Below are 23789 nucleotides of genomic sequence, written 5' to 3' on the forward strand. Positions count from 1 at the left end.
GCACTATGGGTGAACATTCTTGGGTACTGTTGCTAGGATGATGCAAACTTTCTGAAATGGAATTTGGCTATATATAATTATGTATATATCAGTAGCACTAAAAGAAATAGTTTGTAGTGTTGTAGTAATTCTATTTCCAGGATCCTATCCTAAGGAAAAATTGAAGTTGAACACAAAGATTTATATATAAAAAGATTTATTGCAGCTCTGTTCATGTTAGCAATAAATATTGCAGAATACTAAATGTTGCTTGATTTTTATAAAAGATTCTGGTGAGAAAGAAGAGGTAGGTGGGGAAATACTCAATGATGAATGGAAAGGGACACAGGCTTAAGCAGGTACAATCATAATTTTATTGAAATATATATATACATATGTACGTATATACACGTGCACACACACATATATACATATACACACAACGTGTGTGTGTGTACACAGAGAGAGAGAGACAGTGGATTTTGGGGGGAGCTCACAGAACAAAGATTGCAAGGAAATAATGTAAAATGTTATTGGTACTTATCTGTTCGTGTGATATTATAGGTGTTTTAATTGTGGTTTTTTTTTTTTTTTGTCTTTACAATTTTCTATGAACATATATATAATACTTGTCATACCAAGGGAAAGAAGGCTTTTAAAAAGATCATAAAGCAGACTTCCTAAGTTACATATTTCAAATGCAGATATTTCTGTTTGGCTTCTCACACTTGAATTCTGTACTATAGATTCTTTTACCTTGAATCCAGCTCTATAGCATATGCACAGTGTTCACCATCTTAAATATAAAAGTTCACCATTTAGTTGCAAATTAGCTTTATGGGTTCGTATATAAACTTTGTAAGTAGAACAATGGTATATTCAGCTCTCTTCAGTATAAGCATCTGCTTATATAATTATTCAATAGGTACTAAAATAATGAGAGGGGCCCTCTTTCAAAGGGCCATCGACCTACAATGGATAGAAAATTCAAGAACAGATGAATAAAAGTCAGCTTAAAATTTAGATTGCTTTTAATTTGAAAGTGTGAAAACACCATCTTTCTAAATTAAGAATTAAATGTCATAAAAATTTATTTATCATATTTTAATGTAAATATGCACAGCTAAAGTAGGAGGCAAAGAGAAAACTTGCTAAAGAGGAAGAATGACAAAATAAAATTAACCATATTAGTTGAAAATAACATGACTTATTTAGAATCCATAATCGTGAAATTTTAATAATTGGATAATGGTTTAAGACTAAGGAAATTGCAGAATAAAATAATTTTCCCCTTCAAATTAAAAAAATAGAAGCTACAAGTCAGAAACTCTTTAATATGTAAAATGCGGTTTCCTATTTGTGTAATAATTTCTATCATGACAGGGCTTATAAGATGGGAAATGTAAGCAGAGAAGCGATACGCATTGTTCTTAAGAACACAAACTTTACAATTAGACCTGAATTCAAATCCTGACCACAGAGTCAGAGGTGTGTGACCTTGGGCTAATTACTTATTGTCTCATTAAAAAAAAAAAAAAAAAAATTTATTGAATGGCAGAATACTTCCTTAGGCTGTTAAATGAAATTATTTTAAAGCATAGTGGCACAGAGACTGCCTGAAACATAAGCTTACAGTGATCAAATCTTCTTTAAAAATTTTACATTATTTTCCTCTAATCTGTGTTGGTCGAATTATTAGATGTTGTACATATGTTATAGAACCCTAAATCTGGAATATTTAATTTTTAATTAAGACTTCATCGCCTGATTCTTCCAACGAAAATTCCCCGGCAACTCCCCCAGATGAACAAGGTCAAGGTGATGCTCCACCACAGCTTGAAGATGAGGAACCTGCATTTCCACATACTGACCTGGCAAAGTTGGATGATATGATCAACAGGTGAGTAGATTTTGTTAATGTGGGTAGTACATAGAAGTAACTAAGTTTCTCGGCATAGTGAGTAGTGGATAGGAAAAAGAGAAAGACTGTATAGGAATATGACAGTAACCACCACACTGCCTCATTATACAGCCTTAACACCTTAGTCATTGTCAAGTACTTGTAACCCATGCTTCTTACTGGATTCTAAAAGTGAAAGGGAGTAATAATGTCAATAAGGTTTTCAGATTAATGTTGCTAACCTAGCTGGTATGTTTCTGAATTGGAACCGTACGTGTGATTTACTTTTTTGAGAGTTTATGGAGATTTTTTTCTAATTGGTACGTTGGTTTTTAAGGTTACTGGATAACTTAGATAATTTTTGCTTGGCCCTGCGGTAAAGCAGGTCATAGTAGATAGAGTTCCTCAGAGCCTGCCCCTTGTGAACTCTGGACTAGTCTGAGGCATTTAACCTTCTCAGCTGTTTTGTTTCTCTTGATCTTCATCTTGGGGCAGTTCAGAGGACGAATTTTCATACTTGTAATACAAACATACCTGACCCCTCCAGCCTCATTAGTTGGGAGAAGACTGAGAGAATGAAATTGTATGCTAGGGAAGAAAATGATTTAAAGAAGATAAGGGGAAGAGACCGTTGGGGAACCCCTCATGGCTGTGGTCTTCACCAGGCCATGGGCTCAACAAGTGAGTGCTAAGAAGGTGTGACACATCCCCCAAACTCCAAAAAGGAAAGTAAGGAAAACAGGCTTAAGGCGCTTGCCTTATTATTAAGTATTTTTGTTGTATTCACTTTCTAAAAATCAGTTAACAGTATTATGTATATAATGGCAGGGGCGTAGAAACCCTTTGCATTTTTAAACTCTGATGATAATGTATGCATTGTTAAACAAATATTTTGTTGAGAAAGTCTTATGTAATTTTCTCCTTACACACACACATCCCAACCAAAAATTACTAACAAGATTATAGTCTTCCGGATTATCTTTGCATTTACTATCATATGTATTGATTTTTCTACAGATATGGGATTCTTAATATAATGTCATTTTGTAACTTGCTTTCCTCACTTCATCTTTAATAGTTTTCCTATTAATATGTATTTAACTCATTGTTTTTAACAGTATATTTGAAAAACTACATTAAATGTGATTCTGGCAGATGCCTGTAGTAATGGTATACAGTAAGTTATAGTCACATAAAATAATGTCCCTGACCATTCTCTAGCAGAAACATCATGGCAAAAGGTTGTTCTGTTGCTTTTCTGTATTTTTCTGGTGATTCTTAGTAAGTGTACTTCTTACGCAGACTCGAGGACAAAGTTGCATATTAGCAAATCCTCAGGAAGAGAAATATAAATGATATTTTTTATGTAAATAAAAACAATGACAAAGGTGGTATACATTTGTTTCTAATAGATTATGTGGTCATGGAGCACTTTTTGTCAGAATGGGAGTTATTGGAGCCATGGGTAAGTTGGGTGGTGGTGAGGAAGAAGGAGTAGGTAAAGAATGGACTCCTAGATGGTTGGGACTGCCACTGGCACCAGAGAAAGCACCACCTGGGTGCTTCTTACACTCTTGTTTGAGGGAGGAGGATACCTGTGGAGGCATAGATATTTGGAGACCCGCTCTTTCTTAACCTTCAGGAAAAGTTGATGAGTTATGATGAATTGAGACAAAAATCAGCCATTTGCCACCTAATTTTTTTCTTTGTGAGGAAATTAAAGACAACTGAGTGGTTTATCATGTCTCCTCTAACCTGAATCCTGAAAGAGCACTTTTTTATGAACTCTAACAATTGGTTATCCATTTAATTGATATTTGGTTATTATAGTAATTTTATATTCTATTATTCCCTCTCTCATAGCTATATCTTTTGTTTGACAGTTCCTTAAAAACATTATAGAGACAACAGATGACACTTAGTCTGACAAAGCAGATATTCTGCCAACATTGTTTTAATATTTTAATATTAATATTTAATATTTTCTTGGTGAGATAAATAATTATAATTAGTAACTCATTTATTAGTGCTTTTTTTAGTGTGCAACCAGTAAACATCTTTTTATATTTTTGAAATTCTTAGGCCTCGTTGGGTGGTTCCAGTTTTGCCGAAAGGGGAATTAGAAGTACTTTTAGAAGCTGCTATTGATCTTAGTAAAAAAGGTAAGTGTATGTTACTAGAAGTGCTTTCACTTCATCTTTGAAGACTTATTTTCCTCTTATAAACACGTAGTATATATTTCTAGACTAGAACATCTAAGATTTATTGCTGTGACTTATGGTATATACCTAGAGCAAGGGTTCATATTTTTTGAACAGCCTTCAGGGGTATTCGTGAACTCTGAAGTTAATACATAAAATTTTGTGTATATGCATATATTTAAAGCTTACGTGTTTTTTTTTTTTTTAATGCACAAAAACGGTTTAATTTTTCTCAAAAGAAAAAAACTTAAAGATGGGGTCTTTTTTTTTTAATCAGTGAAAAGGAATCTGGTGTTTTTGTTCTGTTGTCTAGAATTTAAAGCTTAATGTTAGAATTCATCATTTTTTTCACTACTGGTCTACTTTAGGGTGCAGTTGGATTCTCCTTAACAAAGGATTACTGTTGTAATATTCTCTGTATTTTTCAAGAATTGGAGATTAAAGTAAATGGCAATGACATTTCAGTATCTGACATAGTATAGCCATGGATGTGTTCTAATTATCAAGCATTATCACAATTGAAATAGATTATTATAAAAATTAATTTTTGTTTGATTTTTTATTTATTAATTTATTTTATGGTGACATTAGTTAACGAAATCCAATAAGTTTCAGTCATACACTTTAACAGTAGGGCATATATATGTTTATACTGTGTGTTCACCTCCCATAGTTAGATTTCTTTCTGTCACAACATAAAAAAACGAATATTTTTAGTACCTTAAATAATCTAATAAAACTTAGAATACATTATCAGGTTTCAATTATTTTCCATGGCTCAAATTTCTTATGTTCATTTACGTATTAATTCATCAGTTCAGCGTATATTTGAAGACTTGTCCTAGGCATGTTTTAGGTCCTAACAATGATAGGTAAAATATTGTCATTCACTGGACATGTATCTCCTCCATCCCTATATTTCTTTTTCTGGGATTCTGGTTCATTTTAGGGAAAGTTTATATTTTTCTTAAATACAGTACTGCGTTGAAGTGTTATCTCTTATGTAATTAAAGTCAAACAATAGTTTATATGCAAATTGAATAGCTTTTCATTTTGTTAACAAGAGTTAAGATTTTGTTTGGGGCATATGACTATTGCCTTTCTGAAATCAGATGAAGTTAAAGATGTAAAGAAGCATAAATGCTGAGACCATGAAAGAGACTAATAACTAAGACAATACAAATTATCTTATTTGATAAAACACTTGAATAGTATAAAGATATCGGTGGCAAATGGATAATTTACAACCAAAATAAGATTTTGAAAATAGTTATGAGATGTCACTGGTTAAAGTTTACTCTCAGACACTAAAAAGTTGTGAAATATTTAGATCCCTATCACATGGTACTGGTAACCATTTTGTGTTTAAGGTCCAGTGTCATAATTTGAAATATTTTCAGTTCATCTTTATATTACTTGGTTTAATGTACTTGATACACATCCATATTTTTAAAATTCATTGAAGATTATTATTTTTTTGAAAATTGTTTTCGTTTCTGAATCAGTTACCTTTTTGACCTCTTAACGTAAATAACACTGTTTTTTACCAAAGCTAGTCTGTATTTGTTAGCTGTCAGTGACTAGTTTATAATTTTCACTTTTTATATAATTAGACATTGTAAAACAACTGCAGATATATTTTGTTTACATTAATTTTTCTCCCCTTTTCTAGGCCTTGATGTTAAAAGTGAAGCATGTCAGCGATTTTTTCGAGATGGGTTGACAATATCATTCACTAAAATCCTTACAGATGAGGCAGTGAGTGGCTGGAAGTTTGAAATTCATGTGAGTCTTGCATTTGACTTTTTAAAAATTAGATTTACATAATCATACCTGTGAGTATGTTCTCATTTATACACACATACCCGCATACACACCCATATGTATATTTGGTTATATATGTGACCCATTGAATTAAAGGGTCTAAAAAGGAGAAACTTTTAAAACACTTTTTATAAATTATCATTTCTATTGAAGGAAGCATGATCATTTAGAATGAGTATGAGATTTAGAATTAGAAAACTGTCTCTTGATTTCTAGAGTGCCTTGTAACATTAGGCACGTCACCACATTTCATTGAAAATATGTTGTCAACTGTGAGATGCACCACTCATTTTATGTACCACTAAGGAAGAAATACACCCAAGATGAGGACTCTAATAATCTGGGACACAAAGGGTTATGCAGAAAAATTAACTTACCATACAGAAAAAGACAGCAGGAAACCCTGCATACCTCAACCTTAGCACCTGGTAGAGGGAGAAAAAATATCGGAAAATTTAAACCACAAACTTGTATTCAAATAGTTTTGTAGTCTGAATTCAAATGATAGTTGTGATACAAAAAAGTCCTCAAATGGAGAATTTAAAGTGGTCTCTAATTGGTGGTATTGCCAAGTGACTAGCAGAAGCAAACATACATCTTCTCTATCTTCTCTACAAATGCCTTCAATCTAGGAAAATGTACAATAAGTATGGAAATGGAAACTTTGGAAGTGGCATCAGACTTCTGCATTGAGGCTTAGCAAAGCTGCCTCATCTGGATAATTGATATATTTTTTAGAGTTGCTGCCTCTAGTATACAAATTCCAAAGAGAAAACAATGGTAATTTGTATTTTGTCTGTGGACATAGAGCATTGCCTTCTTCATTTTGTAAGTCATTGCAAATGGTTTTTGAAAATTGGTACTATATAAATTATAAAGAATATACTAATTTGTCTTTTTTGATATATCAGTTTGGTCCCAATATTAGTGAAATTAAACATAATCTAAATGATCAATATGGAAAAATAGATCATTCAGATATTAAGATTGGAAAATATTTGTTTGGAATTGCAGTGTTTTGATTTTATAAATCACCTTTCCCCCTTATATAACAGAGGTGTATTATCAACAATACTCATCGCCTAGTGGAGCTATGTGTGGCCAAGTTGTCCCAAGATTGGTTTCCACTTCTAGAACTTCTCTCCATGGCCTTAAATCCTCATTGCAAATTCCACATCTACAATGGTACACGTCCATGTGAATCTGTTTCCTCAAATGTTCAGTTGCCTGAAGATGAACTCTTTGCTCGTTCTCCAGACCCTCGATCACCAAAAGTGTGTTGGTTTGTTACTTTCAAAATTAAATGTTACAGTTTTGCTGTGCCACAAAACTTTAAATGATCCAAACGGTCTGTTAACATGGGGAGGAATAATTTCATACTACTCTTAAAGGGATTCTGTATTATTTTGTTTTGGATTTTCTTTTACAGCTTTATTGACGTATAACTGACAAAATTCAAAATTGTTTTGGATTCTTTTTTTTATTTTTATTTTTTAATTAAGCTTTCTCTATGTAGTTAGTCCCCATTGTCTTTTGCTCAGCCCTTTGGGAAATACTGATAATGTGGATTAGTATGAAGCACCATGTTTTCCTTTTAAATAAGAGTAGGAAATTACTTCTTTGACCAAGGCCACAATCATTTTAAATATGCCAAGATTTTGACTCCAAAATCAGGTATATCTTACAAGTATCTAATAATGTGTCATAAAAGTAAGATTACAGAAATTATAAATGAAGGCAACATATTAAATGTATAAATATCAATGAAATATATATGCTATACATAAATGTAAAAGTTCTCCAATGTAAGTTTTTATACCGGCATAAACAGTATATACTTGAAAATGTATCCTTAAACTATAATTTTAAATAAGTATTATAGAATTAACAATGTATAATTTTTAAATTTTAGAATTTAAGGAGACATTTTTAATATCGTGGGCCTTATGAAAAGGAAAAACCGGCCAGGAAAATTTCAATTTATGCATAAAATGCATGGTTTATTCTGTTAAAAGTGGAAATCATCAAAATGTGTTAAGAGATGAGATTTTTCTGACATTTTGCAAAGCTCGTATTGCTGCCACCTCAGGCTTATTTTTGAGTAAATCAAATTAATACAGAAATAATGGCATTCTTCAACATATACCTGTATTTTTTTATTTTATTATAGTTTTTGTTGTATTGGTCAGTAATACTCTGTAAGAGAATCACAGGGAACCAACTTGATTTAAGATGGTTTCTGGTTGAAGGTATTTTTATCTTTCTTTGAAGCCTAGCTCTTCTCGATTATTAATGATTACTGAGTATTCCTAATTGCTTAAACATTCATTGCAGCTGAAAACATCGGAAGATAAGCTTTAGACTATTTCTTTACTTCGCGCACATATACTGTTTTTATATATTAATACACAATTATCAAGTATATCAGTCTAATAGTTTCATTTAAGTTACCGGAGAAATAAAAATGCACTTCTAAGATGAGATTCTGGGTGAATTCACATGAGTCAGAAAAAGCTCAACCCGCATGTTCTATGTTAGGAGTAACAGATAAATTCCAGGGGTTAGTTAACTATTAAGGAGAAATGAATTCAAACATCATAGTTACTGAATATCTTTTTTTAGTTTTTTTTTTTTTCCTAAAGAATGTTTTTATTCACATAAATTTAAAATATATTTTTTCAGTTAATAACATGTTCTCATGTGATGGGATCTCTGAAATAGAAGTATAGCTTCTACTTTCTGTTCACCAACTGTACAGATACGAACAAATAGGTCTGCCTTAGTGATCTAATCTTGTACAGCTACTTATGCTTCTCTCTCAGACAGGTTTACTGTGAACAATATGCAATATTTTTTTTTCCAAAGATGGTTTTACATAATGTTCTTTTATTGAATTTTTTATTTCTAGTATATTTCAGTCAAGAAATTACTTCAGATAGTACTTTCCCCCTCTAAAATCAGGAAGTTAACTTTTTTTTAACTGTATTACAGGGTTGGCTAGTGGATCTTCTCAACAAATTCGGCAGTTTAAATGGGTTCCAGATTTTGCATGATCGTTTTATTAATGGATCAGCATTAAATGTTCAAATAATTGCAGCCCTTATTAAGTAAGTTATGTTTTAAAATGAATCTTCAGTGCATTATAGAAATTGCTAGATAAAAGTTGAGTTTCTTTTTTAAATATGGTTTGTTCTTTTTAACTGGTAACTTGGATTTTTTAAATAATATAGTCTCTCTGTTCAATCCTAGTTGATTGTAAGGAATCAAGTATACAAGAGCTTTTTGTCTTGTCTTTTTTTTTTTCCCAGACCATTTGGACAATGCTATGAGTTTCTCACTCTACATACAGTGAAAAAGTACTTTCTTCCAGTAATAGAAATGGTTCCACAATTTTTAGAAAACTTAACTGATGAAGAACTGAAAAAAGAAGCAAAGAATGAAGCCAAAAATGATGCCCTTTCAATGATTATTAAGTCTTTGAAGAATTTAGCTTCAAGGGTTCCAGGACAAGAAGAAACTGTAAAAAATTTAGAAATATTCAGGTTAAAAATGATACTTAGGTAAGATATTTACCTCTTGAAATATTTTTGTGAACGTGTAGAGTCATACTTAACACTGAATTTCTCTTATAGATTATTGCAAATTTCTTCTTTCAATGGAAAGATGAATGCACTGAATGAAGTTAATAAGGTGATATCTAGTGTATCGTACTACACTCATCGGCATGGCAACCCTGAAGAGGAAGAGTGGCTCACAGCTGAACGAATGGCAGTAAGTCCTTTGAGTTTTCTTTCATGAGTAAGAATCGACCTAGGGTAAAAATTAGAATAGCTGTATTCAAATTTAGTAATAACATTTTAAAGGAAACCTTGAAATTGGAAGGTGTTTGGATTGGTTTATGACTGTTAAACCTGAGAATATTTTGTAATAACATAGTTTATTATTTGGTAAATAATATGGGTATCTTAACACATCTTTGGTAAACTTACTGATGAATGTAGGTGTTGTAAAGTAATTATTAGCTTATTGGGTGTGATTGGTTGAAATGAAGTAGATAAAGATGATCTTGGGAATAGATTGGTTAAGTATTTGGTACTTAATGAATGAAGTAGCTTATCGTTTGTTTGATCAGTTCCACTTAAAGATTTTAAAAATAATTATTGGAATAAGATCTACATGAATTAATGTTTTACCATTATAAAAAATTAAGCATTTTGACATTGAAAGTTTAGGAAACTATTTACCATTAGATACGTGTATATATTGCAGTTTTTTTTTTTCTATTGCCAATTAATACTGCTTATAATTCTTTAAAAAATTTTTGCTCCAGTTTATTTAAACTAAAAAAACTAGTAAACAGTTCACCCATTTCTCTTACCCCCTTCCTCTCAAAACCACCAGTCTGTTCTCTATGAGCTTGGTTGGTTGATGTTTTTTGTTTTATTTTGTCTTTTTCTGTCTTATTTTGCTTAACACTGCCCCCATAGTCCATCCATGTTGTTGCAAATGGCATGATTTCATTCTTTTTTTATGGCTGGATAATACTCTGTTGTGTGTGTATACTATAATTTCTTTATCCATTCATCCATCAGTGGGTACTTAGATTGTTCCCATATCTTAGCTATTGTAAATAATGTTGCAGTGAACATAAGATTTCTCTGTGAGATACTGATTTCATTTCCTTTGGCTATGTGTACACTATAATGGAATTACTGAATCAGATGGTGGTTCTATTTTTTATTTTTTGAGGATACTCCATACCGTTTTCCATAGTGGTTACACCAGTTTACATTCCCACCAACAATGTGCAGGGGTTTTCTTTTCTCCACATTCTCATCAGCACTTGTTATTCCTTGTTTTTGTTTGTTTGTTTTGTTGTTGTTTTATAATAGCCAATGTAACAGGTGTGAGGTGATATTTCATTGTGGTTTTGATTTGCATTTCCCTGATGACTAATGTTGAGCATCTTATTATGTACCTATTGGCCAAGCTGTATGTCGTCTTTGGAAAGATGTTTAAGATCTGCCCAAATTAGATTTTTTTTTTTTTTTTTTTTTTTTTTGCTTTTGAGCTGTATGAGTTCTTTACATATTTTGGATATTAGCCCCTTATCAGATATACAATTTCTAATTATATTCTCCCATTTCAGTAGGTTGCCTTTTAATTTTGTTGATGGTTTTCTTTGCTGTGCAGAAGGTTTTTTTAGTTTGACATAATCTCATTTGTTTGTTTTCGTTTTTGTTATGTTGTAGTTTTAAAACGTATGCCACTTTAAAAATATTGGTTGAATAACTTTAGCGCATACTGTCTTGACAGTACTGGCAAGATATCTGTAAAAGAACTGTCCTTGCTCTCAAGGTCGCCTCAGTTTAATAAGGGAGGCAGTGATTAGAATATGTTAAAAAGTATGTGAAGGATGCCTAGACATTGGCCTTGTGTTAGTGGGTAGACATCTGGTTTTGTGTATGTGATTTATCTGTCCACCTTGTGGGAAGTGGAGCATAGTTTGAGGTCTGCTTCTGGTCCTTGAACTGTTGCCAGCCCTAGATGAGTACAGAAAACAGCATAAGTGTTTAGAATTTTTTGTAGCAATTTGATACTGCCATATTTTTGTTGTATTTTACAAAAATGTCTGCCTGCAACAGATTAGAGTTAAAAATGGACCTTTACCAGCCTAGAAGTGTACTTCTCTAGCGTGTTTTGGGGCTAAATACTTTTTATTCTCATTAAGTTGAATACTGTAAAATCATACAGTGTGGATTATTACCTTGTGGATCATGAGTTAGAATTTTCTCCTACTGGTATAGATAGTACACAAATGCCAGTCAAGCAACATAGCATAGTGTTAAAGAGAAACGGATGTGGGAAACATACAGTCTTGATTCATATTCTAATTCTCCCACTTCTGAGTCTGTTTACTTTTCTATAATAGGATAATATATCCCTCACTGGGATTGTTTGGGAGATTAAAGAGCTACTGGATAAGGAATAATAATGTAATTTGATAAATAAAAACAAAACATAAAAATGGTTCCTTTTCACCCAAATCAAAACTGGTGTAAGACATCTAAAGATAATAAAATGTATCCTGTTACCCACCCTACCTGAACCATAGTGATTGCTGCACTTAATATTTTTCTGAGTAAATGTTGAAGTACAATTTTTTTTAAATGATTTGACTATTTCTAATTCTTGGAAGCATTTCTGTATGTACGAGTTTAAGTTTCATGAAAGTATTGTGATTTTTAAAATGATTTTATATTAACAGCAAGAATAGTACATGATTGTATTTTGTTTTGTGTTTTTTAATTCCTAATGTTGAAAGTGTGAAGTGTACGTGTGTGTGTGTGCGTGTTTATATTTTTAAAACAGGGGTCCCCAACCCCTGGGCCACAAACTGGCACCAGTCTGTGGCCTGTTAGGAACTGTACTGCACATCAGGAAGTGTGAGCAGCAGGCAAGCAAAGCAAAGCTTCATCTATATTTACAGCCAGCACTAGCATCACTGCCTCAGCTCCCACCTCAGATCATCAGACATTAGATTCTCATAGGAGCACTAGTACCTGGTGTGAAAAAGGTTGGGGACCACTGTAAGCTTCTGTATTTTAGTCTGCTTTGAAACAAGTTTTTGAATTATATTTAGGAATGGATACAGCAGAACAACATCTTATCCATCGTCTTGCGAGATAGTCTTCATCAGCCACAGTATGTTGAAAAGCTAGAGAAGATTCTTCGCTTTGTCATCAAAGAAAAAGCTCTGACTTTACAGGATCTTGATAATATCTGGGCGGCACAGGTAAGGAATTTAAAATGGTGGCTACTTGGTTTTTTAAAAAAAGATACTAAAAACTAAAGAAATACAGTAGTTGTATTGAATGTGCAAATAGTAAAGTAAGGAATGTCTATTGAAAGAGAAAAAGTATAAGACATCTATAATTGTTTTTTTTCATAAACTTAATAAAAAGAAAAACTCATGTCGAGAGAGTTAAATCACTAGATTATGTGTAAAGGTGGATAATAATCCAAAGAATAAGTGACCTTTCTGGTTTCAGAGCTGGAAACTATGATTCTTTCTATCATCTTAATGACATTTCTACTAATGGATCACTTGGGAAGTTTTATTGAATTATATAGTTTGCAAAGCTTTTTTTTAGTCTGTAGAAACCAAGAAAACCTTCAGTTTTGCCTGTAAGTGCTTAAGTTCCAGTTCTGAAACAATATCATTGGTTTGCCCCATTTTTCTTCTACTTGCAGTGTTATAATTGGCACATTAAATTCAATAAACTATAATAAAGGTTTACACAAATTCCCAAAGTATACATTAGCCATGTATGTCAAGAAGTTGAATTGTCAATTTTTAGATGGCGATTCTAAAGCATTTTAAATGTTACGATTTCTCTTACGTTACATAGTTAGATGAAGGAGATGGGAGGACTTTATTAATAGTTGTCAGCAGGCAGTATACACTACTACCTGCTATTCAAAGTCTAGTGTGCTAAGATTTTGTTTTTCTTTGATTTTTCCATAGGCGGGGAAGCATGAAGCCATTGTGAAGAATGTACATGACCTACTGGCAAAGTTGGCATGGGATTTTTCTCCTGAACAACTTGATCATCTTTTTGATTGCTTTAAGGTAATAGTTAACATTGTAAAGTAGTATTTCATTTTTAGTAAAATTAATTTATTAGATCTGCGAGTTACTCGTACCAGTAAATGCTTAAATAGAAATCATTAAGCAATTTATGGTGTGAGAGAATTGACTGTTGTTTGTCCAATGAGAACTTGATGTTTCATGTTATAATAATGGTCCTCATAAATAAAGAATCTTCGTCTACGGCCATGCTGTCCTAAACAAGCCCAATCCTGTTTGATCTCGGAAGCTAAATAGAGTTGGACCTGGATAGTACTTAGATGGGAGACCACCTAGGAAGACCAGGTGCTGTAGGTGTAAAAAAAATAAAATAAGGGATTATAAGCTGACAAAGCCCTTGCAATCTGTGAGGTCAACGAAGGGTTGCCTCGCCTAAAAACAAAAAAAAAGAGAAATCTTCCCTCTCCTCCTACCCCCTTTCCCAAGCTCAGGTTGTTAATTTGGGTTCCTTTCCCCTAGCAGTTGGTATTTTCATTATAGGTTCAAGTGAATTTTATAGAACTGAAGGAAAGGGTGATTTGTTGTAATGAAAAATAAGAGTTGACAGCATGGTGTTGCCAATACCTTGGCATTCTGGGATTGATATACATAGGCAAATTGGAAATTCATGGACTTAATGGTAATGTCATTTACAAGATAACCCAAAGAGCTCCTGCAGTCATACCTGCCATCATGCAATTTTAAAGGCCATGTTGTGTAGTGGTCTCTCTTCAGTTGCTAGTATCGGGTTTGTAAAAGCCAAAGGATTGGTGAATTTGTGAATCAAGACTTTATGGGAGTATACACAAAGTGGTGTTCTTTTAACAACTGACCATTAGATCAGGAAGGTAACTTGTTTTTTTGTTTTGTTTTGTTTAAAAAAAACCAAACATTTATACTGAACACTGGTGGGAACATAGTTGTTACAACCAGTTGGGAAATAGTTTGGTATTTCTGGAAAAGTGTAAGTTTCTCATGACTCATTCAGTTTGACTTCTGAATATATGCTCTAGAAAAACCCATGCATGTGTGCACCAGACTACATGTTCAACGTATAGAGCAAAAGTATTTGCAATAGCAAAAAACTGCTATGTACTGTGATAATTATAAAAATTTGTACCTTTCTTGATGTATATTTTACAATAGAAGAAAAAATCAATTCCGGTTATTGGCTTCTACCCCAGACCAATTAAATATAAATTGCTAGATAAGGGGGCCTCGGAGAGACTATACTTTAACCAAGATTTTCAGTTGAATCTTAATCACATTAAAGTTATAAATCACTGCCTTATGAAAAAAATTAATTTGAGGGAAACAAAGTATTGAGTGAATCTTTTTTGTGTCTTTTAAATTTAGACATGTGAAAGAACTTTAATACATTTGTTTTGATCCATTGAAGTATATCAAAGACAGCTGAGGAAATAATAGAATCAGTTATGGATACTCTAAAGTTGATTGCTGTCCATTTTTAGTTTTGAGATGACTGATGAATTGGTAGTGCGTGACAAATGATTGCTATAATAGAAGGAAAGAAGAAAGAAATTGGTTGATACTACACTCCCTGGACCTTCTTCTAAGGATGGTCTGAATATAAAAATAAAAATAATTCCATTGTCTATATTCCTTTTTTCTCCTTTGGCTTAACAGATGTTTATTGAGCATTTGTTACTTGGTAACAAGCACAATTTTTTGAGGTGTTGGTAAATCTAGCAATGCTTATGGAATATGTCTTGAGAATTGCTACTAAAGATGATTCAAAGGAAGCATAAAGCCCAAGTTACTTTTCAGTTCTTTATAGACTCCAACCAAATGATTTCAAACTTGTTGGTTAGACTTTACTTACGTACCTGCCTAGTCTAGTTTTTTAAATGTTTGAGTTCTAAGTAAGCCTTTGTTCTTTTGCGAAATGCCTATTTAAGTTAACTTGTTTGCCAAATTTTTCCCCATTGTTTTTTTGTATTTTTCTTATCGATTCGTGGGAGTTCTTGACATATTTTAAATGATAGTCCTTATCAGTTCAAATGTTGCAAATAATTTCTCCAAGTTTGTGCTTGTCTTTTTTGCTCACTTTATGGTGGCTTTGTATGAACAGATGTTCTTAATTGATTTCTCCTTTTCATATGTAATTATTTTAGCATATATCCCTTAGAGATGAGTACTTTAAGAAAATTTGATAATATCATTACATGTAAAAAAAAAAAATCCTTAATGTCAACTAGTGTTAAAACTTTAAGTTGTCTCAGAGCATACTTTATTTTGGAAGTTTGTTTGAATCAGGATCTATACTTTATAATTGGTTGCATATATCTACAGTTTCCCTCTTCACTAATTTATTGTGTTGAAGAAACTGGACTGATTGTTGCTTTGTTGTATATCAATAGTATGGCATAATGTAGAGACTTTTTTTGCTAGAATAAATCACAGGTGGTGAGGTGCTCTTCCTTTAGGAGGCATAGAATAAATGTCTGGTTGTCCCTCTATTTTTAAGATGTTCTTAATTGTAATATAATTTCACATTTCAGTTTTTTCTAACATTCGCAGTTTTCTTATTCCTTTTATGATTTTGTGGGGGCTATTGTAAATGTCTGTAATGATTCCATTGAAATGCTCTTTTGTAATTGTAATTAGCTTATTCAGCCTTTTACTCTTTGCCATGAAGTTAATTTCAGATTATTTTCCAATAAACACTGATTAGCACCTTTATACATACAGCTGTTCTCATATTATTTAGTAACATTCCTGGCCTCTACCTGCTAGATGTCACCAGCAGCTGCCCTCCCCCCCCCCCAATTGGATAAACTGGGCATTTTTTAAATTTAAGATTTGCTTATTTATTTATTTATTTATTTATTTTCATTTTAAAGTTATTAAGTGAGTACTCCATCTTGCAGGGAGGGGAATAGTAAGTAGTCTTTATTTCCTTAGACATGTTCTCCAGTCTTGAAGGACTAGGTGAAATTCCAGCTTAAATAAACAAATTACTGGTACTTAATTAATATCTATTTAATTAGAGAATAGCTCTAAATTCCAAGAGAATTCCTGTCAGTATTAAAAAAGTAACAAAAATAACAGGCTGAATCTAAGGCAGTGGTTTTCAACGTGGGCAATTCTGCCCCCTGCCTGAGAGAGATTTGTCAATATCTGGAGACTTTTTTGGTTGTCACAGCAGTTACAACTGGTTTCTAGTAGGTAGAGAGCAGGGATGCTAAATATCCTACAGTGCATGGGACAGTCCCCACAACAAAGAATTTTTCAGCTCAAAATGTCAGTAGTACTGAGGTTGAGAAACCCTAATATAAGGTACTTAACTGTAGAGATTTTATTTTCCTGGAGTTAAAATCTGTTCTTATGTTTCAGATACCACTCGAATTATGCTCAGCTATGTTGTTTTTCTGATGACTATAGTTAATCTGGTGCTACTTAAGCCATGATAAATAAATAAATGTGTTGCTTGATGTAATTTAATTTTTTTTTCTAGGCCAGTTGGACAAATGCAAGTAAAAAGCAACGTGAAAAGCTACTTGAGCTGATACGTCGTCTTGCAGAAGATGATAAAGATGGTGTGATGGCACACAAAGTGTTGAACCTCCTGTGGAATCTGGCCCACAGTGATGATGTGCCTGTAGACATTATGGACCTGGCTCTCAGTGCCCACATAAAAATATTAGATTATAGTTGCTCCCAGGTAAGGGTGTGCTGCTTTGCTCACTTTTGTTACCCTTCTTCACAATTAAGATGGCTTAGATACAGAATAGTATCAGGTTATTTCAGCATTATTTTTGAAGCAATCTTCAAGAATTTACTTACTTTTCTTCATGTAAGTTTGCCTCCTCTTCTTAGGTCTCTATGTCAAAGTTCTGTGTATCACTGCAAAAGCAATTTAGTCTCCGTGGGAGAAAGGCAATGTAAGCGACATATATTATGTAATGATAGTATTGTCAAGTATATGATGCTAAAATACCAGTTTCAAATATATCAGATATAAGATATTAAAGCTGAGTAGGATCTTCATAGGTAAGAGAAGTTTTCTTTGCTCATATGGAAGTTAAAAATTATTAAAATTTCCTCAGCAATAATAAAACAGTGCCTTCTTTGTGAGCAAATCACACAACAGCTTCCCTGCATTCTAACTTGTAGTAGGTTTATCTTTTAATTCATAGTACAGTGAACATTGCTGAATAACTAATTTTTCACTTGTTAAAACTATTTGCTTGTTGAAAATATTGGCTGATAAACCAAAATTTAGGAAAGGGATAAGAAAATAAGCTCTAGTAAGTGCGATTCAGATGCTACTCAGTTTTTGACTATAGTTGCCTGTGATAGTTCATTTATTCAGTATATCAAATAGTAATAAGAGCCTTGATTTTAAATTATTTATTAAATGGAGACATATACTTATAAAACAATGCAAACTTAAAATTAAGTACACAAACCTGCATTTCTGATTACTATTGACTTAGAGAAAGTAAAGTAAATAAGGAATGAGAAGTAAAATATGCATAAAATAAGTTCGACTTTATAATATTAACTCTTAATTGTGCTTATACCTATTTCTATCTCTTTCTCTGCTTGTCTATTTGTGGATGTCCTTATTTTGATTTTTTTAAAACTTAATTGCTATACTGTTAATTTCTTGGTAAAATATAAATTTTCAGTGTTCCTCGCTATATTAAAAACCTGTGTAATGTAACAATTACAGTTATATGTTATTGCTGAATTTTACTATATGATAGAATCTCTGAAAACATTGATTAAAGCTAAATGCCCACCTTTTAACATCAAAGTTTCTGTCAGTGTGCCTACTAAGTAGTATCTATACCTTTGTGTAGATATATCTGAGTCCATGTCATGTTCAGCCTTCGATTTACTTTTTGGAATTTTGATAGTAAATGTGAACTAAAAGGTGTACTTAAAGCAGCTTTTTAAACTATTAAACTTTACTGCAGTTACAGCATGTTTGTGATGCTAATCTTAAAGGAGAACTATTTTGTAAATCTCAAAATAATTTGAAGGTGGGATTCTCCAGAGTATTAACCTATATAAAACTTTGAAATTGTTTGTTTAAGGACCGTGACACACAGAAGATCCAGTGGATAGATCGCTTTATAGAAGAACTTCGTACGAATGACAAATGGGTCATCCCCGCACTGAAACAAATTAGAGAAATTTGTAGTTTGTTTGGTGAAGCGCCTCAAAATTTGAGGTAAGGCTTTTAACAGAACACGACAGTATTCTTATTTATGTATTTTATTGAAAAGAAACAACATTATCAGTTGTTGAAGCAAATTTAATTAAGAAAATTAGACTGCGTTGACAAAAGGCTAAGAGAAGGGTTAATTTGGAACAAAAGATTCCTTTATTGTATCCACCTCCTCGATTTTATTGATGAGGAAGTAAGCCACAATTAAAAGAGATGCATATCAGAATCAAGATGATAATATTATCTTCATGCTCTTGGTTCAGAATTATCTCTTCTTTCTATCAAGTATGCCAGACAATTTCATAGCATAGTTGTATCTATTAATCTCATTCTACATTTCAGTTTTTCTTTCCTGCTTTGTTTACCTCTTTGCCCAGTGTCTGTCCTTTATCCCACATTGCATATTTATTATAGACCTCATTGTTTCCTTAGTTGGTTCACTCTGAATTATTTAACAATTTACTGTTAAATAATTGAAACGTACTACAGAAGTTTTCAAAGTAAAACTTTTTTTATAGTTAATTAATTTTTAAAGTTAATTTCAAAGATTAGACTGTGATGAGTATGTTTAAATGATGAGAGACGACAAAATATAGTTAAAATTTTTTCTTATTTTAGTTAAATAACAGTCTTTAAATATATTACTTTACATGGCAAATTCTGGTTATTGGAGTACTTTGTCCTTGTATTGTTTGGTTATAAGAGTTGGGACTGATAACATGAAAAGGGAAAACAATGTGCAAAGAAAGAGCTAGGTAGTGTAAAGAATATTCACAGTGGGTTCAGTATTCCTGGCTGTGACTCTTGTCTCTAACCAGTCATATCATTTTGTAAAGATTCTCTAATCTAAAGAAATATTTTTTTTTAATATGTATAAAATTAAATGACTGCTAAGATCCTTTACAGCTCCAGATTATTATGATTATGCCTAACATAGAAGTAGAAAAGGCCACATATGTTTTGCTTTTAACAGTTGAACTTTGTCTCATTTTTTCCTAAGGCTAGAAAAATAATATGAAATCAGAAATGCTCTAGGGATAAACAGTAAAGAAAATTTAAACATTTATCTTCTTAACAGTAACATTTAAATGAGGGACATGTTTTAATTATGTTTGGCCCACTGTATGTTAATGCCTTCCAGCATTTCTGAAAGGAATTCATTTATCTGTTGTAGACAGACACACAGTTGTTTGCATACTCTCCCAAGGAACAGTGGCTTCATCTCCACTGTAATGGCTGTGAGAGTTTTTGTTTCAAAGAAGGTGGCAAAATAGGTTGGAAAGGAACTAGGTCTCTTTCTGGTGGCACCTATAGGCAAACTTGGCTACAAACCAAGTGCCCCAGAATGTACCTTAAATGGCTAATAAATAAAATTTTACTGAAAACAGTTTTTAAATTCTTCTCTATAATTACAGCATAATTTTTGTGGTGTTAATCTTGCAAGGAGAGTTTCTATTTTATAATTATGGAAATAATGATGTAAACTTAAGTGCTTTGGTCTTGCTATAGTACAAGAGTAGAAATTAGTCATTGGAGTAGATTCCCATTGGTGTGAAATTGGAGAATATTCATGCATAAATCTTGTGTAAAATAATAATGGAATAAATGTCTAATTTTTTGAGATACTGTTGTTTTTTTTTTTAATTGCTTGATAATGTCATTAAAGTAAATGGCCAGAAGTTTAATTCTGTTATGAAGGAAACCATTTTAAGATTTTAAATTAGTAGCTAAGAATTTAGATTATATAAGCTCTTTTGATTCCAACAGAGTTTAATTGCCTAATTATATTGTTAAGTTCTTCTCGTTTCAGTCAAACTCAGCGAAGCCCTCATGTATTTTATCGCCATGACCTAATCAATCAACTTCAGCACAATCATGCCCTAGTTACTTTGGTAGCAGAAAACCTTGCAACTTACATGGAAAGCATGAGACTGCATGCTAGAGGTATGTATTGTAAGCTAACATGAACTACGGGAAATAATAGGAACCTCTCTTCCTAGCTTTTAGTGGGGAGGCATTAATTACCTAAGAAATGACAACATATATTTTGTCTTCTTTTATGACCTTATGATCGACTTTAATCTTAACTCTTAACCCTAAACTCCAGGCCAGTATTTCAAGGCTCTTTACTAAGTGCTTGTCTTCCTCACTCTTCTTGTTAAATTGATTTCTTTTTCTTCTCTGCCTGGGAGCTGTGCCTGCCTGTACTACAATTGGTTTTTACCTTCTTAGGTATGTACTTAACTCATTTTCAACCTTTGTTTCCATACTACCACCACCATTATCTTTCCAAGAAAACATGAGTTTGTTCTTGTATATATTCTAGTTCTTTTATAATCTTTAGTCCATGTTTCATAAGTGCTTCAGACTTAATGAATTAAAAATTCACAAGTATAGCGATGCAAGGCTATGAGAATCCACATGTTTATATTGGTTTTCAAAGTGTGAATTTGTTTAAACATGTTACTGTAAAGGTTCCTGTGGGTTTAACAGCCAGTTTTTAAGTGCCTGCCATATGCAGAGCTCTGTTTCAATGCTCTTTTTCCCTCTGACAGTTGTATCTAAGTCTGAATGTGCTAGAGTACAGACATGTTCTTAGAACATATTCCTCTGTCTTATGCCAAATTCATAGACCTCCCTACCCAGCCAGTAATATCACCAAAAAATGTAGGCTCAAGTTTGTGCCCATAGCCATAGAAAGAAAACTTTACATACCAGCATTAGAATTTAACATAATGGTTACTGAACATACCGCTCTTTAACATGTTACAGTAGAGTTTGCAGAAGCCAGTGATATATATTAAAAATGAGGTTATTTCTGATACTCATTATTTGAAGAGTAAACTGTTGGCATTGTTGAATAAAATCCCAGGATGCTTATAAAGTATGAGGTTTTTATTTAACACTTACAGTGTATACATTGCCATATAAAATTTAGATAAACATAATTGAAAAATTAAGCAGCTCTTCAGATAGATGCCCCTGCTGATTTTGTCCATCTCTTTGTTCTTTCATTTACCCCCTCGTCCAGCTGAAAGCTCCTAGGCATAGATTATGGGGCTAGATAAGCAATCTAAGCATCAGGCAGCTCATAGGCACCAGGCAGTAATCTTTTATCATTTCATTCCTAAATTTTTTCTAAGCAGCATGATAGAACAATCATGGCAACATAGGCATGTGACCATGTGAATTATGTTCCATATCAAATGGCAGTCAAAATCTGAGAGAGGCATGTAGTACACCCAAGCACTCAAGCATATGGACTCAGTTTAACATAACTCCGATTCTTATTATCTCTTCTTGCTGGTACAGCGTCCTCATTGATGCCAATTCAGTCCTCCTCCCAAAATGGAGCCATGTAAATCATATGTGCTGCAGTGCTAATTTTAATTTATTTTACCTGCATGTGGTATTGCGTTTAATTTCATTGTCAGAGATTAAGAACCTTGCTGTTAGGGCAGTCAAGAGATGGTTCATGTGCGATTTGTCCTCACTGGAGTTTTCTGCTCCATTTTAGTCAAATTCCACATGAGTCATTGTCTCATCTCAATTTCATGGTCACAAGAATGTTTTCAGTCTTTCATTTCTCATATTATCTCTATCTCCACAAAGTAAAAGATGTGAATTTGCATAGTCAGATTGCCTTGATTTGAAACATGACCCCAGCATATTAGCTATATGACCTTGGGCAAGTTATTTATGCTAGAGTGATGCCTAGCACATAGTATGCTTTTGAGTTTTTGTTGCTATTAATATGTTTCCCTGAATTTATTGACACCATACCTTTCGTTTCTCCTAACTTTGTTTTTCCTTTATTACAGTATTTTTCTGATTAATATTGATCAGTCTACAGATGTTTAAATATGGCGAGAAAGTAATTTTTTAAGCTAGTAAAATTTTCCTATTAAACTTTTTATAGCATTAAATCACTTCTGTGGTAACAACAACCACCAGTTTCTGAAATTGAAATTCCAAAGTAAATTACAGTTTTTTTCTCTGTATAATAAAAGTGTTGCTTAGATCCCATTAGGTATAAGACATTCAGCAGGATAGCATCAGGCTTCCATAGTTCACTGATATTCTCAATTTCTGATAACTATTTCACCAATATTAAGTATTTGTTCTGCCCACATTTTGTCCCCACTAGCATCTTCAGTTTTGGAAAAATTATTTCCTCAGTTGTATGGTCAGCTGAACCTAACCTCCTCTTTTAACATTATTTAGATAAAGTAATAAACTTATTAAAATTCTCTCTAGTATTTTCTTATGTGTTCTTATTTCTAGTGCCTTCAGGCACTGACTGGTACTTACCAAGTCATTCTTTAAAGTTTTTCATGTGTGTACAACAAAGTATAAAACCACCTTTCAGTTTTCACTCAAGTTTTACATCATTGGTAGGAAGGCCATTGTTCTAACTTGAACACTTATTGGAAATTTTATTTGCCATTATTCCTGGTTTCTGGATAGAGTTGAAAGACTTGCCTTTTCATTGTAGGTCAAATTTTTTGCATTCTGTTTTCTAAGGATTGCCACTTTCAGTGACCTCTCCCCAGTCTCATATCCAAAACTAGCAATTTTAGGAACATTTTTTTTCCCATAAAAAGATTTCTTTGAGTGTTAACTCACCAACTGTGTTCTGTATTAAGATGTAGACCCTGGGCTCAACTTTCTCAGTAGCTCTGGCTCAGTTCTACACATCGGCCATGAGTACTGTTAAGTCTGTGTGAGTTCTTTGTGATTTAAAAAAATTAAGCTAGTATCCATTTTATGAACAGTTTATAGCTCTCTGAACCCATTAAATAAAATAGAAATCCTTCAGTCTGTACTGAAAAGAAAGGAAGATGCCAACTAATAAAATGTAGAACATAATGATGATAAAAAACCAAGGGATGAGGGATTTAACTTCTGGAATGGTAGGAATAAGGTGCTCAGTATACCTCCTTAACAAAACAACCATTTAAATAGGAAAAAAAATTTTTTTAATCATTTAAAGTATCTGAATTTTCCTAAGGGGATATAGCAAGTGGGGAAACATTCAAGAAAATCTACCAAATT

General features: G+C 32.7%; 1 protein-coding gene and 1 pseudogene across 6 annotated transcripts in view; both read left to right on the forward strand.

The window, feature by feature from the left end:
- USP9X (ubiquitin specific peptidase 9, X-linked) overlaps positions 1-23789 on the forward strand; it is a 117945-nt gene that overhangs the window by 35247 nt on the left and 58909 nt on the right. For 4 of the 6 annotated variants that reach the window (XM_023523715.1, XM_023523714.1, XM_011380753.2 and 1 more), the window contains 12 exons: positions 1734-1879; positions 3962-4041; positions 5753-5865; positions 6960-7178; positions 8896-9011; positions 9213-9464; positions 9537-9675; positions 12548-12700; positions 13433-13537; positions 17013-17219; positions 18601-18737; positions 20530-20678. In XM_023523715.1, the coding sequence (XP_023379483.1) occupies positions 1734-1879; positions 3962-4041; positions 5753-5865; positions 6960-7178; positions 8896-9011; positions 9213-9464; positions 9537-9675; positions 12548-12700; positions 13433-13537; positions 17013-17219; positions 18601-18737; positions 20530-20678 (1816 nt within the window). The remainder of the gene's footprint in view (positions 1-1733; positions 1880-3961; positions 4042-5752; positions 5866-6959; positions 7179-8895; positions 9012-9212; positions 9465-9536; positions 9676-12547; positions 12701-13432; positions 13538-17012; positions 17220-18600; positions 18738-20529; positions 20679-23789) is intronic. The other 2 variants (XM_023523716.1, XM_011380755.2) reach the window with 1 other exon arrangement.
- LOC111731865 lies at positions 13734-13852 on the forward strand (annotated as a pseudogene).

Source organism: Pteropus vampyrus, unplaced genomic scaffold (genome assembly GCF_000151845.1).
Source record: "Pteropus vampyrus isolate Shadow unplaced genomic scaffold, Pvam_2.0 Scaffold404, whole genome shotgun sequence".
Classification (NCBI taxonomy): Eukaryota; Metazoa; Chordata; class Mammalia; order Chiroptera; family Pteropodidae; genus Pteropus; species Pteropus vampyrus.